The 13,774-nt window shown below is 44.4% G+C and overlaps 1 protein-coding gene across 7 annotated transcripts in view; it reads left to right on the top strand.

Annotated features, from left to right (window-relative positions):
* Positions 1-13,774, top strand: part of GPATCH8 (G-patch domain containing 8) — a 53,086-nt gene that overhangs the window by 16,953 nt on the left and 22,359 nt on the right. For 2 of the 7 annotated variants that reach the window (XM_073683199.1, XM_073683200.1), the window contains exons 2-4: positions 2,226-2,300; positions 8,064-8,081; positions 12,256-12,328. Coding sequence is in view for 3 of the 7 variants with exons in the window: in XM_073683195.1 (XP_073539296.1) it covers positions 12,127-12,328 (202 nt within the window). In the remaining 4 variants the exon portion in view is untranslated. Of the gene's footprint in view, positions 1-2,225; positions 2,301-8,063; positions 8,082-12,034; positions 12,329-13,774 lie in introns of those variants that run through there. The other 5 variants (XM_073683198.1, XM_073683196.1, XM_073683201.1 and 2 more) reach the window with 4 other exon arrangements.

Below are 13,774 nucleotides of genomic sequence, written 5' to 3'. Positions count from 1 at the left end.
CATGTTATCATGACTCCCCCCGCTCACCACTCCATCACTCTTCCAATTATCTGTCAGAATTTGATTTCCCTACCGATCATCTTCTATTACCCAAATCACTCTGGCTCATAAATGTGTGTGGAAGGGAACTGCAGTATATAAATAAGCTTGTGATATAATCTGATGTTGTTTTGATCTTTGACAATAGTTATGATCATTTCTATAAATCCGTTTTTTTCTCCTGAAGCCTTAGTGCTCCTGTAGTGTTAGTGTGCCATTTATGATAATGTGTTCCCCCATAGCTCTTGTCGTTTCTTCTCTGGGTCCTCAATCGGCTCCAGATTGTGAACATGCTGAAACCATCTGCAGACTTTTGTCCTGAACGTCTTTCGGAAAAATAGCCTCTTTCGTGTTGTTTTTAATTGCTGAGTAGGAGGCTGAGCTCACATGCTGTGCGCAAGCAAAATATGTATCCCAGCTGCCTCATCCTTGCAGGGATCCCACTCATGGTTTGTGCGCAAGGATTAGTCCATGCCAATGGTCCTTGCTGCTATTGTAGGTTACCCTATTGGTAGTGGCCGAACATGGTACAAATAAATTGATACTCAAACATTTCTGCTACTTAGGAACCTCAATAGCTCCCCTTTGTAGAAGAATAGTCATAAAACATCCAACTCCTATGAAATAAAGATGCGAATATATGGAAAATTCTCATCAGACTTCCTGCAGACCCCCATTGTGTGACTGACTGCTCTATAAGGAATATAAAGGATGCCAAACATGGTTGTCCATATTTCTGTGAAGTTCTTTCAAGACGTCAAACTGTTCTGGGTATATGAGCAACTGACCACTGGCAATCTTAAGATGGCAATTCCATGAATGCAAGTATGAGTTGCTGTATGTGGGTCCAGCGTTCGTAACTAGGGACTTTCCATTTAGGCTACTTATAGTGATTACTCCCATTTTTCCCAAGGGCGAGGTTGTATCACACAGTGCAGTCATATTGATTTTTATACTCTTGTCCAAGAAACTAAGACTTGGGATGGGGTATAGATATGAGTGGCCAAATGTCCATTCACTCTCTGTTCACTTGAAAAAGAAGTTGACTGTTTTATTCACTTTAATAGAGGGTGATGGTAAATTTACAGCCACTTCTACTCAGAAAGTGGAGACCAGATACCTTGTTTAATTTGGATGATCGGCCACCTGGTTGTCAGGATAGAGCATTCCTTGTTCACAGTCGGCCATTGTAAATGCACCCTAATCACCCATTCAGGCTTCCGTGCCAATCGGTTGGAGCATAGACTGTTAATGCACGGACTGGCCGCTGCTCTCCCGACCTGAGCATAACGGCTTCATATATTTCTATGAAGTTGTCATGCTTGAGTCAGGAGACCCACAGCCAGTCCATGCATTGCAGCCCATACGCGAACCGATTTGTACAGATGTCTGAATGAGCCTTTAGGCTATATGGACACAGTTTTTCGAGGAATTTGTGAAGCAGAAACTAACCATACACTCTCCAAATCCTCTCCCAAATCTTAAAACTCCTCAAAAACGTAATGTTTTCCAGGACTAATAGGCTAAGAACTGACAAGAGGTTCCAAACTACCTGCCTTTTCTACCCAGCTCAGAGCGGTCACATACCACTTCTCCTGCCTCATGTCCACAGAGCAGCTCTTCCTCTTCTGTGTGGCACTGTCGACGGGGCGAGGTTGTAGACATGATGACTGACAGCTGACTCCCTGCAGCTAAGCAGCGGGGAGCCAGCTGTCAATCAATATGACCGGCAGTCCCACCCCATCGATAGAGCAAGCAGCTCTGTCGACGTGATGTCACTGGAAGCTGCAGAATCGTCGGCAGGAGCAGTCCGTGACTGCTCTGTGGCAGCAGAGATCAGCGACAGGCACAACTGGCAACAAGTAGTTAGCAACTACCTGCCTTTAAGTTCTTAGCCCCATAAAAAAAAATATGAAATGCTCCACACTGAGTTTTTGGAGCAGAAACTCCGTTAAGTTGTTTGAAGAGTTTTTGAGGAAGATTTTGTAGTTTTAGCTCAAACTCGGCAAAAAGATTGTGTGAACACACCCTTAAGGTTGGACTAATCAGATAATTGTGTGACTTCTCATTATGCTGTGAGTCTTTGATCAGAAAAGAAGTCCCTGGTAATTGTGACAACTCGTCATAGTGAAGCCTGACTACAGATGAACCTTTATATTTTACCATTGTCTTGTTTCTGTCTTTAGGGCAACCACTTTGACCAGTATGAGGACGGACATCTGGAGATTGAACAAGCCTCGCTGGACAAGCCCATAGAATCGGTAAGAGGCGGCACTTTGGGCAGGCGTTTATAGCATTGTTCCTTTTTGTTTGCCCCACAAGATGAGATCTAGAATTTAGGAGATGTAGGTGTTAAGCACTTTAAGCAGATATTGGTATTTTATTTTTATTTTGTATCTTGTTTTGCTATTTGATCCGTCAGTATTGAAAACACTCTGCATTATCTTGAGAGGTTAGGGGCATGCTGGTTATTTATTATTTTTATAATTTAGGATAGCCCAGGGAAAAATGGGTTATATTTAGCCCAGTCTGGCAAAATCCACTTCTTTATTTACAATGGGTCTATCACCTATCCTCGGCGGATGCGGACAGGTTGCCTGCTTCACAGAAACTCCTATCACCGTCTGGAGAAGGCTTGTGTTCCTTCTGAGATTTCCTGGTGGCTAAGCCCAAAAAATATGTCCGCTCCCTCCTTGTGTATGTGATAGGTCCACTACAAGTGAAATGCACATTGACCCTCAGCTGGGCCATGCCCTCTCAACCTGTGACTTATTTTTTTAACTTCTTGATCACGGACTTGAATGGAGGATCTGTTTCAAATACACGGTGCAATATACTTAGGAAGTGTATGAATCTCTGGTCACTGTTGATTCCTCGTCCTCTTCTGGTTCATAATTGCTCCAAAGCTTATAATCACAGCACTGTGCTAGGCCTCGATCCCAGTTTTATGATTTTCATGCGGATGAGTTTTTGCAAAAACCCTATCTATATTAGAAGCACACCTCCTCCTCTAATTGAGGACAGGGGTGTCCTAAACTATAATCGCACAAAGGCTTATCCCCGAGCTGCAAAGCTGTCTAAGGAACAATGTGCATCTCCCTGCTGAAGTGTAGGTCTGTGTTGTGTTTGTGTGTGTGTCTGTGTAGATGGTAATACAGAACTTTACACAACTTTGGCCCTATCTGGCCTTTCTCTTCCACAGCAGTTGATCCCAATATTAGCTAAGCTGCTCATGACCTGGTTTGTATTGCACGCTCTGCCTTTTTTATTTTTTATTTTTTTCTTATATATTTATACATTTCCTTTCTTATTTTTTTTTTTCCTCTAACCACTCACTGCTAGAGGGTCTGGCAATGTGGGGTATTGCTTCTCCTCCCAGCAGTGACAGGGTTAATACTCTAGGACTACTTTCCTCCTTTCTTCTACCCTTCTCCTTTCTGTTATGGTCCAGTGAACACCACGTATATATTTGTGTGTATATATTATCTCCCCTTTCTCTGCTATGTGCTGGCATGTTGCTAGCTAAAGTGCGCACAAGGTAATGCTGCAGAGGAGGACACCGCTTCACACAAGGCTGCAGGGCAGGCACAGGCAGGGTTTAGCATGTACCTACTTCAGGATCATGACTATTGCTTTTTCCCTGGGTGGGCATTGTAGCATATCCCTGCTTTTTATGGTATTGCATTCACCTATGTAAAGAGTTTTGCAGATGAAACTATGTGATAGTTAAAAACCATTCCTTAATATGGAGTCTAAAAGGTAGGAAAGTGAGCAGTATGAACAGGACAGCTTGCATTAAAGGGGTTATCCAAGCTTGTGATATTAATGACCTAAGATTGGTGGGAGGGGGATCCAACACCCGGCACCCACATGGTCAGCTGTTTTCAATGGTTCTGACAGCCAGATGTAAATACTAAATGGTCAGTAATCCCACACCGTGTATACTTTGTAGTGTCAATTGGTGTGAACCTCAGGTCAACGCCTACTCGCTTAAAAAGAGTCTGTCTGCATGTTTTTGCTATTTTAATATGACATCAGCGTAATGTAGGGGCAGAGAGCCTGATTCCATAGATATGTCACTTACTAGGCTGTGTGATGTAGTTTCATTACAATCAGTGTTTTATCAGCAGGAGATTATCACCACTGGACTAGGTCATGTGCAAGCTAGTCCAACTAATCTGCTTAATCTCGCCCCCACCACTGATTGGGCAGTTTCCTGTGTACACTGTACGTTGCCAACAAGCTGCCAATCAGTGGTGTGGTTGGGGTTATACACAGCTCAGCATTCTGAGCACTGCTACATCTACAGTAGAGAAAACAGTAATTGTATCAAAACTGCACCAAGCAGTTCAGTAAGTGATACATCACTGTAATCACACGCTCAGCCCCTACTTCGTGCTGCTCTCAGATTACATAGCAAAAACCTTCTGACATATTCCCTTTAATAGGTCTCTGTAATGGGCACTACAGTGTGCAGAGCTGATCTGTTCACTTTTTTCGTCTGGCTGCTGCCAGAACTGAAAATTGTCTAATCAATGGGAATGTTACATTTCCACCAATCTTGGGTTATCAATGCAAGTCATAGAAGACTGGACAACTGCTTTAAGGTTCACATATGGCAGGTTTGTTGCAAAATTTTCTTCCATCGAAAATCAGTTAATTTAATCTGAATAGGATTGTTTTCCCAGCAGTACATAAACCTCTGCAAGCCCTTTTCCAATAAATGGGACAATCGCAGACTTTTGTTTTTTTGCAGTTAAATCTGCCATATGTAAATATATTGTAAGCAGTACAGCTAATGTCTCAGATACAGACAAGAAACAAGATAACTAATATCGGACATCCCTACTAAGAAAATAAAGTATATACTCTACTGATTGCAACTAAAAAAATGTAATGCTGGATTAAGGTGACTGTTTTCTCTTAACTTTGCCTGACTGTCAACCAACCTTTAAAGGGTTATTCTCATGTTATAAAGTTATCACAGTTAAGTGCAATGTGTGAAAATAAGCAACTTTTTAATTAATGGGGCTGTCCAGTGCCTATAAAGCCCATTATAGATTGCCTATCTTTAAGCTCTAACCACTTTTGTAATTAGCTTTATTATTAAATTCCCCACACTTCTCCATTTCCTATATGAGTTTTTTTTACTTTACTTCCTGTGACGTTTAATCTGAGCAGCCTCTCAAATGGAACGTCGCAGGAGGCTGTCGCTGCACTCACTTCTCTGCTGCGTAGCATCCATCACCCCTGCTTCTATCACGCCCCCCTCCCTTCCCGTGACAATTTGTTTTGGGGAAAGAGACTGCAGTGTTAGATGGCTGCAACTGAAGATGAGGTCACTTATCGATCACCTCTACTGAACCAGGATGTTATCAGGGGGTGGTGGTGACAGTAGCTGTGGAAAGGGACCACATTGCTGCCCCAGCCTCCTGTGACATCCTGTTTGATACTCGTCTCAAACGAAATGTCACAGGAAGTAAAGTAAAAATCACCTATAGGAAATGTCAGGATAGGGACAAGTGTAGGGAATTTAATAAAGCTAATTACAAAAGTGGTTAGGGTTTAAACATAGGTTTTTATAAAGGTCTTTAAAGGATCAGAATACCCCTTTTACATGAAGTTTCTAGGTTGCACCCTTCTTGTGGTATTAGTTTTTGTTTCACTTTGTACAGCTCGTTGCCTAGGGGATTGACCACCAGAAGGTGGCCGAACATACGCAGTACAGACATTATATTGAAGAATAGAGGCCAGCCAGGATCCTGGGATTGCTCATTCATAAGCCATCGCTCCAGATCCAGGCCAGCTCTCTCTAGCAGGAGACATCTCCATAGAATCCTGAGGAGCTGCACTGTCCGCTGCAGTTAGAGCAGTCTGTCTAAGTCTTCACCACTGCTCTCCTCCCCCATCATGGGTGTGTCTCCGTCTCCGTCTCTCCCCCCCCCCGGATCGGCTGTAGGGAACAGCAGATCAGTCTGTTCCCGATGCTCTCTGCATCATTGTCGATTGCTTCTCTGAGGCTCCCTTCCTTCAGCGGAAGATCAGGTCACAGACTGATCACCTCTATTTGTCACAATCCAAGCGCTTACGTCAATGCTGAACATGCAGACACAACCGATACGTCTACATCTGGAGAGTGCATGCTCAGCTCAGCAGCAGTCCAGATGTATGAGAGCTTGGGGAGAGGTGTACTCCTCAAAAGTCAAGTTGAGAACACCCCTTTAAAGACATGGTTTCCAGTCACATATCAGACACATCTATGTACAATGTCTTCAGTAAGATGCAGTTGCAGCGTGTTGAGCTACAGGGGGCGCACTATAGTGTTGATGCAGGGAGGGTGTATGTGGGAGTGTTAGCCGACCTCTGCAGCAATACCTATGAGGAAGAGTGCAGGGTTGGGCTATGGCTCTTCTGCTCCAGGAGTCTACAGATCCTAGCCTTGGGCTCTCAGAGCCAGAGAATAATGTGAGACCATGCCTATCCTTATGATTTATAGTGCCCTCTTTGCCCATGTGAAATTTTCCGTATGTACATAGTGTGTCAACTCTGCAGTCCCCTCTGGTATCGTAGAAAGGATGGCGATGGTTGAGTATATGTATGTATATGAGTCCAGACCTCTTCATGGGAATGCCTCACTAGCAATGGATCTTGATTATTGCAGAAGCTTGTGATCACATTGGGCTCTCTGAAAAAGCAGTAAGCCAATGGAGTATTCTCCATCCCTTCCTGGGAAGCGTCCCAGAGGAATTGGCATTGTAATCTGCTCAGCTGGAGGGAATGAATGGGAGGTCATCAATTGACTTCTGAGTGCAGCTGCCTGGATCTGTGGACTCTGAGACCGGCTGGCCTCAACTTGACCGGTTTTAACCCTTCTACTGCCAGAGGCTCTTACCAGCACTTGTAATGAGTAGAGAGACAGCCGGCAGTAAGAAAGGTTATCTGCGCCAAGCTGGGTGCCATTTGGCATAGCCTAACACCACTGCTTCCTCTCTGTCCGGCCTTGGTGGTGTCAACTTGTAGTGAGCTGCAGGGTTTGGTTTTGAGGGGCTGAAAAGGGTCTCTCAGCCCTGCAATATGCATGAGAATCCCACAGTGAGCATTTAGTACTTACTACAAAGCACGCTAAGCCGAACTTATCGCCCACTCAAGAGCTGATGGGGATTGAGTGAGGAGTGCAAGATAGAGGTGGCATCTGTTCACTTGCAGTCTGATGTCTCCTTCCAGCGCTTGGCCTAAATACATGTCCACACAGCTGCCATTTATCTGATGGTCGCGGTGCATTTCCCTGGTGACCATTGAGTAGTCGCAGCTGCCCTTCATGGTCTGCAGCCAGTAAAATTCCCCTTCCCCATTACTGTACGGTATTGTTAGAAAATCCAACCACTATATTGTAGAACAGTAGATTTATTGTACTGAGTGGCTCCATGTATGATGACCGCACACAATGCATCCCCATTGTAGCAATAACCATGAAGTCATTATGTCCGGGACTGTGCCACCATTCTGCCCTTTTCACAGTCCGAGCTCCACATCAGCCTTGCGGCTGAACAGATTCCTTTCCTCCGGCTGGGTCTAATACTGAATAGTGGGTGGGATGGGACTGTACTGTTAGCAGGAGGCGTTACGGCTGGATCCATGTTTTCCCCGCAGCCTTTGCTCTTGACTGGCTCTGTAAGTGACGCAAATGTCTGCCCAGTGCATCCATCACCCCTCCGTGCCATCTTTTCTTTTAACTTCTCCATTTTTCCTGTCTTTCTTTTAAACCCCTCTCCTCTGTAATCCCCAGCACTCGGTTCATCCCTCCGATTTACCAATTTATTTTTATTTATTATTATTTTTTTTTACAATTATTTTGTCTATGCCTTTTCATTTCACCTTCCTGCTTTCACCTATCTTATATATTAAGCCTTTAACTTGCAAGCAGTGGCTTGGTGACAATGCAAGAAAAAAAAATACTTTAAAAATACAAAAATAAAACAAATCTGTGTTTCTTACTGTGTTACATTTAATTGTTCCTTTGACAGCCCTGTTTTTAAAGCCAGGTTCGTATTTTCACTCCACTTGTATTATCTTTTGGAAACTAGCAATGCTTCCCCATTTTGTCTGTCTTTTTTTAACCTTTCTTGTAGCAAATTCATAGTACCCTTTCCTGTGCCCAAGCAGAGTGCCTCCCCTCCTCTCAGCAGTCTATTCCTTCCACACGCTTACCAATATTGTGCACAAATGCCCAAATCCGTCATTAAGTGGGAAGTTGCTAATTTCTCTGCGATTTGTAGATTTTAGGTCCGTTAGATATATAATATACTGTTCTCCCAAATTCTCTGCAAAGATAAAGCATTAAAGGGCTTGTCCACAGTGATGAGCGCAAGTGCTCGTTACTCGAGTCTGGCTAGGGTGCTCGGGTCTGCACCAGGTATCGAGGATGCTCCAGTGACAAGTTCGAGTCTTCGCGGCCACGTTTCACAGCTGTTGGCAATCCCCGCATGTTTTGTGGCTGGCTAACAGCGGGGTGGAGACTCGAACATGTCACTGGAGCACCCGCGACACCTGGTGCAGAACCGAGCACCCTAGCCAGACTCGAGTAACGAGCACTTGGGCTCATCACTAGTTGTCCACTTTGGCTTTATTTTAACAAATGTGTTGGGTGCAGAACTTTGTGGCACCTACTAACCTAGAAATGTCGATCTTCTCTGTGATGTGTTGCCCGCTTGTTAGTGCAGCCTTCTTTACAGACTGCAGAGCTCTCCTGATCTCCATGCATCTGATGATGGACAGGTCTGTCTCTTGGGGACAGAAGAGCTGCGCTTTCCATATAAGGAAAAGTGCAATTTCTATCGGGTTTTTAAAGGGAAGGTAGTATCAGAAAACTACTTATTGTTTCCTTTACTCGCTTATATAGCCCCAGCATGTTCCACAGAGCTTTACAGACAACATCTCTGTCCCCATGTAAATTCCCTATCCGTTTGTCTTTGGAGTGTGAGATTGAAACTGGAGTACCCGGAGGAAACCCATGCAAACTCCTTTGCAGCTGTTATAAAAATCTGCTGCAAATACTGCAGTCAATGCTTTTACTGGAGTAAAATACGTGCATTTTTGCACATGTTTTTGATGCACTTTTTTGCACCTCCCCATTTGAATGGGTGAAAAATGCTGCAAAAACGCTGAAAGAATTGATATGCTGTAAAACCGTTTTTCCTGCAACGATTTGAACAATAGTTCATTTTCTAATAATATCTGAATTTTAAAGGAAACCTGACAGCTGATGCATGCTGCCCGTGGATTGAACTCTGGTCCCTCCCTATGCGTGTTTATGGAGAGAGCTATCACTCCAGGGCAGCAGGCGGGAGAAGCTGCTGAGGACCGCCAGTGCGACTAGTCTCCCGTGTGGCTCAATCCCCGGCTTCTTTTAAAGTATGTTTCAGAGTCATGTATACCTGGCTGACATCATGTAGCCAGTGCCTGATACAAGCTGCCTGTGGATCGGGCATCGTGTATGAGCCGTCAGGATATAAGATTTATAGTATTTCTCCAGGTCCCATACAATCAGTCTTTGTTCTGTTGGCCACCTCCCAAACCAGGAATGGCACTAGATGAGTGTAATTGAGTTATCTTTCCACTAATAATTGGCTGATTTTTAGGCTATGTGCCCACGTTGCGGACCTGAAGCATATTTTTTACGCTTCTCCCTGGCGGGAAAATCGCATGCGGATATTACATGCGGTTTTCCCGCCAGGTAGAAGCGTTTGTGAGGCGTCTTTGCATTCATTTCCGCATGCGGGTTATCAAGCACTTCTCCAAGCATCACTTGGAAAAGTGCTTGACAACTTGTTCAGAATGGTAAAAAATAAAAAAATAAACTTTATACTCCCCTTCTGATGCATTCTCTGCCCCGTCCGGAGGCTTGAGCGGCTCACGCTGTTGTGTGCAGAACCTGCGGTGAAGTCATTGAGTCATGTGGTGGGTCACATGACTCAATGACGTGGCAGGTCCTTCAGACAACAGCGCGACGGAGGGAAAACATCAGAAGATAAGTATAAACTTTATTTTATTTTTTTTACAGGTTCTTTGGTACCCAGGTCTGGATGAGAGTCTCCTCTCATCCAGACTTGGGTACCATCCGCACATTGATTCCGCTGCGCTTCCGCAAAATTAATGAACATGCTGCGGATTTTTGACCGCAGCATATACGCTGCGGAAAAATCCGCAGCATGGGCATTGACATTGCGGAATGCCATTGGGGACCATGGGGTGCGGATATACATGCGTTTTTCAAGCGTTTACGCTGCGGAAATTCCGCAACATATACGCTTGAAAAACGCTACGTGGGCACACAGCCTTACAACACAGCCTATTTGTGTATTTTTCTTGAAGTTTGTTACCTCTGCAGGAAGATTGTATGGGTTACCAAAGCTTTCCCTCATTATTGCTGCCGTTTCCAAATGTCCTGATTGAGGTGTTCTCCTATCATGAGTGCCTGGTACTTCTGTAATATTTGTATTTTTGCTCTCTATGCACCATTCTGGTCGCCTTTTATAGGATTACGGCTTTGTTTTCTGAGCAGTAGGAACTATTTGAAGGGTCTGTGATTTAGCAGCACCATTAAGCCATTAGATGATTCCCAAACCGAGTTGTGGGTGTTATTAGTGAGGACTTGTCAGCACCTCCCTACTGCCAGGCTGCAATGCGCCTTTGTGCATAGGAATGCGGAGCCAGACTCCCTTCTATGTCCTGCTATGTTCCACCCTGCAGTATGAGTCACACATCTCCCCTCCCTCAGTCTCCCTCTATTGTTTCCCTCCTCCCTTCCCTATGACTTTTAGTGCCTCCCCTTCATCATTGCTCAGAAATGATGTCTGCGCTGCGGTCTCCACACTCAGTATGCAGCTTGCATATGCCGAAATGCATTCAGGAGTAATGAGCATGTCTCCCTGTCCTTAGTCACCGACGGCCAAATACCTATACTTTGATTTCAAGGAGACGTCTTCCCCAATGGGCATTGTTCCCTCTGACTTGTCCATTTCCACACTCAAGGTCACTTCAAGGTCACGTCCCTTTTAGCGATCGATCGATTAATTGTGTAAAAAGGGGAGATGAGACACTCTGCTGGGACCCCCCCACCTCTCCTCTTGCCTCTGTTTTGCTTTATCATTTGCACTTGAACGTCCTTGGCTGTTAACCCCGTTCTAGTCCTGTCTCACCCGATGCATTAGATGCTATGCAATCATTCATGATCCTCATTTCATAAAGCCAGACCTGCAGGTGTATCTCTTCCGTCTACTTCTTCCCCCCTCTCCCCCATGATTATTATTACTCTACCTAAATAACACTAACACAATGGTTTCTTCCGAAATCTGAATAATATCGTTTTGCTGCATGCTTTTAGTTACGTCTGAGTTAAAGAGAATTGTAATGAAGGAAGCTGGTTGGGACCCAACTGGTATCTACCTCAGTAATCTACTCTGCTACTATGGCTTCTCCCACAATCGTGTTTGTTTGGATATGTCCCAGGAAATCGAGTGCTGTCCCATGGAGTGCTAACGAGAGCCGCTCTCCACTCGTGATCACTCCGATGATTACATTTCCCTCCTCATTTTGTCACCAGCTGAAAGGATTATGCCGCATTGCCTTGGCGGCCTGTAGTGCCAGCTTGGCAGAACATGCCAGGGCACGTCATTACTGGCTGCATATCTCTGATCTAATATAGATCCAAGCCTAGATTTGTGCACTGAGCCCCTGCCCTCCGCGCCTTCTCGCTGGCTCTCCATGGGATAGCACCTGCCTTGCAGTCCAGGTGATGGATAGATGTTTGTCTTATGCTCTGTGTTTTCTCAGTTCCATATTGGATTCATATCCACGTATGTTCCCACCACAAACCACAACCTTTTATCCCTTGTTTTTCAGATGACTTGCCCCCAGTTTGACATAGCTGGAGGGTCACTAGGAGTGCCACCATTTATGAGAATTCCATAGTGTAGGGAGCACAGTGTTTTATGTCACCATACACTAGATTTTCTTTCTTTTTTCTTTTTTTTCTTATTTGCTTTGAAATGGTAAATCTATCTGTTTATTATATATCCTTTTTATCGCATGACTCAGTTCTCACAAAATTCGGTCACTGGTGGAGAATCAATGACAGCGGGAAGGGGGGGGTCAATTTTATTACTGGAATATTTTCGTGTTTTTTTTCTCCCCCTCCTTCTATCCCCAATCCATCAGGATAACATCGGACATCGCTTGCTGCAGAAGCATGGGTGGAAACTTGGCCAGGGCCTGGGGAAAACTCTTCAGGGTAAGTGAAATGCCATCTTAGATTTCGCTGTCTTCTGAAATGTTTATCATTCAGTCTTCATGTGCTTCCTGCACTCTCCTTTTCTCGCCTTTTTTGCTTTTCCACTTCCCCCTTCTGTTTTGCAACTGCAAGAGGAGCTAAATAACACAGACCAGGGACTTGTTGGAAAGTCAAATTCATATGCACCCACGACGTGCCTTATACATTGTAGTGCTAGAGCCGGTGCAGAAATTGACTAGTATTGTCTGCTGTACATTGTTTTTCATGTCCTCGGTGATGACTTTTCAGTGACTGTAGCATCGAGTCTTCGTAGTCTGCAAGAATTAAAAGAGGAAAAAAGGCTATTTAAAGGGATTTTTGAGAATTCAGTTTCGTTAAGCTATCCTCAAAGGCCATGACTATTAGATCTATGTGGGTCTGACTTGAAGTACCCCCACCTCCAACAATATAATAGTACATCCCGGTTATGGTGTGGGAGTCAGCTGTAATATACTGCCTCATTACTGCTGCAGCAGCCAAGATCTGAGAGCTTTGATCCCCGCCCTTGCCATTAATGCTCATTTGTGGCAAGGACGTTAGACAGTTAGAGGGTCTCCCACTGCCACCTCATCAGCCCGGAAAGGTTCCCATCTGTCTCAAAAACCTTCTCTCCCAGGTCTGCCATTTTTCTAAACTGATAGCCATAATACACTGGAATACAAAAGTATTGTGGTGTATTATGACCGATCTGGCTCATACATTTTCAAGTCTCAAGAAAAAAAATGTTAATGAAATGTTTGAAAGTATAAAAAAAAATCCACAAAATACCTTTTCCATGTCAAAGGGATCTGTCAGCACTGAATGACTGTCTGTTCAAACCAAGTACAGGTGCTCAGTGACCCTTTGGCCTGGCCAAACAAGTCCAGGCACTTGGTGCTTCATGGCGGGGCCAGTCATTTGTATACACCTTCCCACCTGCTTGGTTTCCATCTATCTCCTCACTTCTCTGGGTCTATGAAGTTAGAACTGTCAATTAAATAAGAGGGGTGTAGATAAAGGGGAAACAAGCATGTGGGAAGGTGTATATAAATGCTTTTCCACGCCATGAAGCACCAAGAGCCTGTACTTGGTTTGATCAGTCATTCTGCGCTGACAGTCCCTTTAAATGAGCCTTCCCACCTACTTGTTTTCCATCCATATTCGCCCTTTTCTGATAGCTCTGGCTTTTTAAAGCCAATCAAAGAAGAAGGGGAATGAGAGATAACGAAACCAAGCAGGTGGGAAGGTGCACTTAAACGTTTGGCCCCGCCTTGATGCACCGAGCGCCTGTACTTGGCTTCAACAGTCATTCTGTGCTGACCACTGGTAAGATGTATTACCACTTCAAAATATTAGGGTACCATAATTGACTGCCTGCTGAACAAAACAAACTATGAAATTAATCTTTATTTTGTGAAAAAAAAAGAA

Source organism: Phyllobates terribilis, unplaced genomic scaffold (assembly GCF_046119375.1).
Source record: "Phyllobates terribilis strain yellow unplaced genomic scaffold, ASM4611937v1 Scaffold_5__5_contigs__length_657084704, whole genome shotgun sequence".
Lineage (NCBI taxonomy): Eukaryota > Metazoa > Chordata > Amphibia > Anura > Dendrobatidae > Phyllobates > Phyllobates terribilis.
The sequence above is the reverse complement of the archived record's forward strand: the minus strand, read 5'-3'. Positions and strand labels throughout refer to the sequence as shown.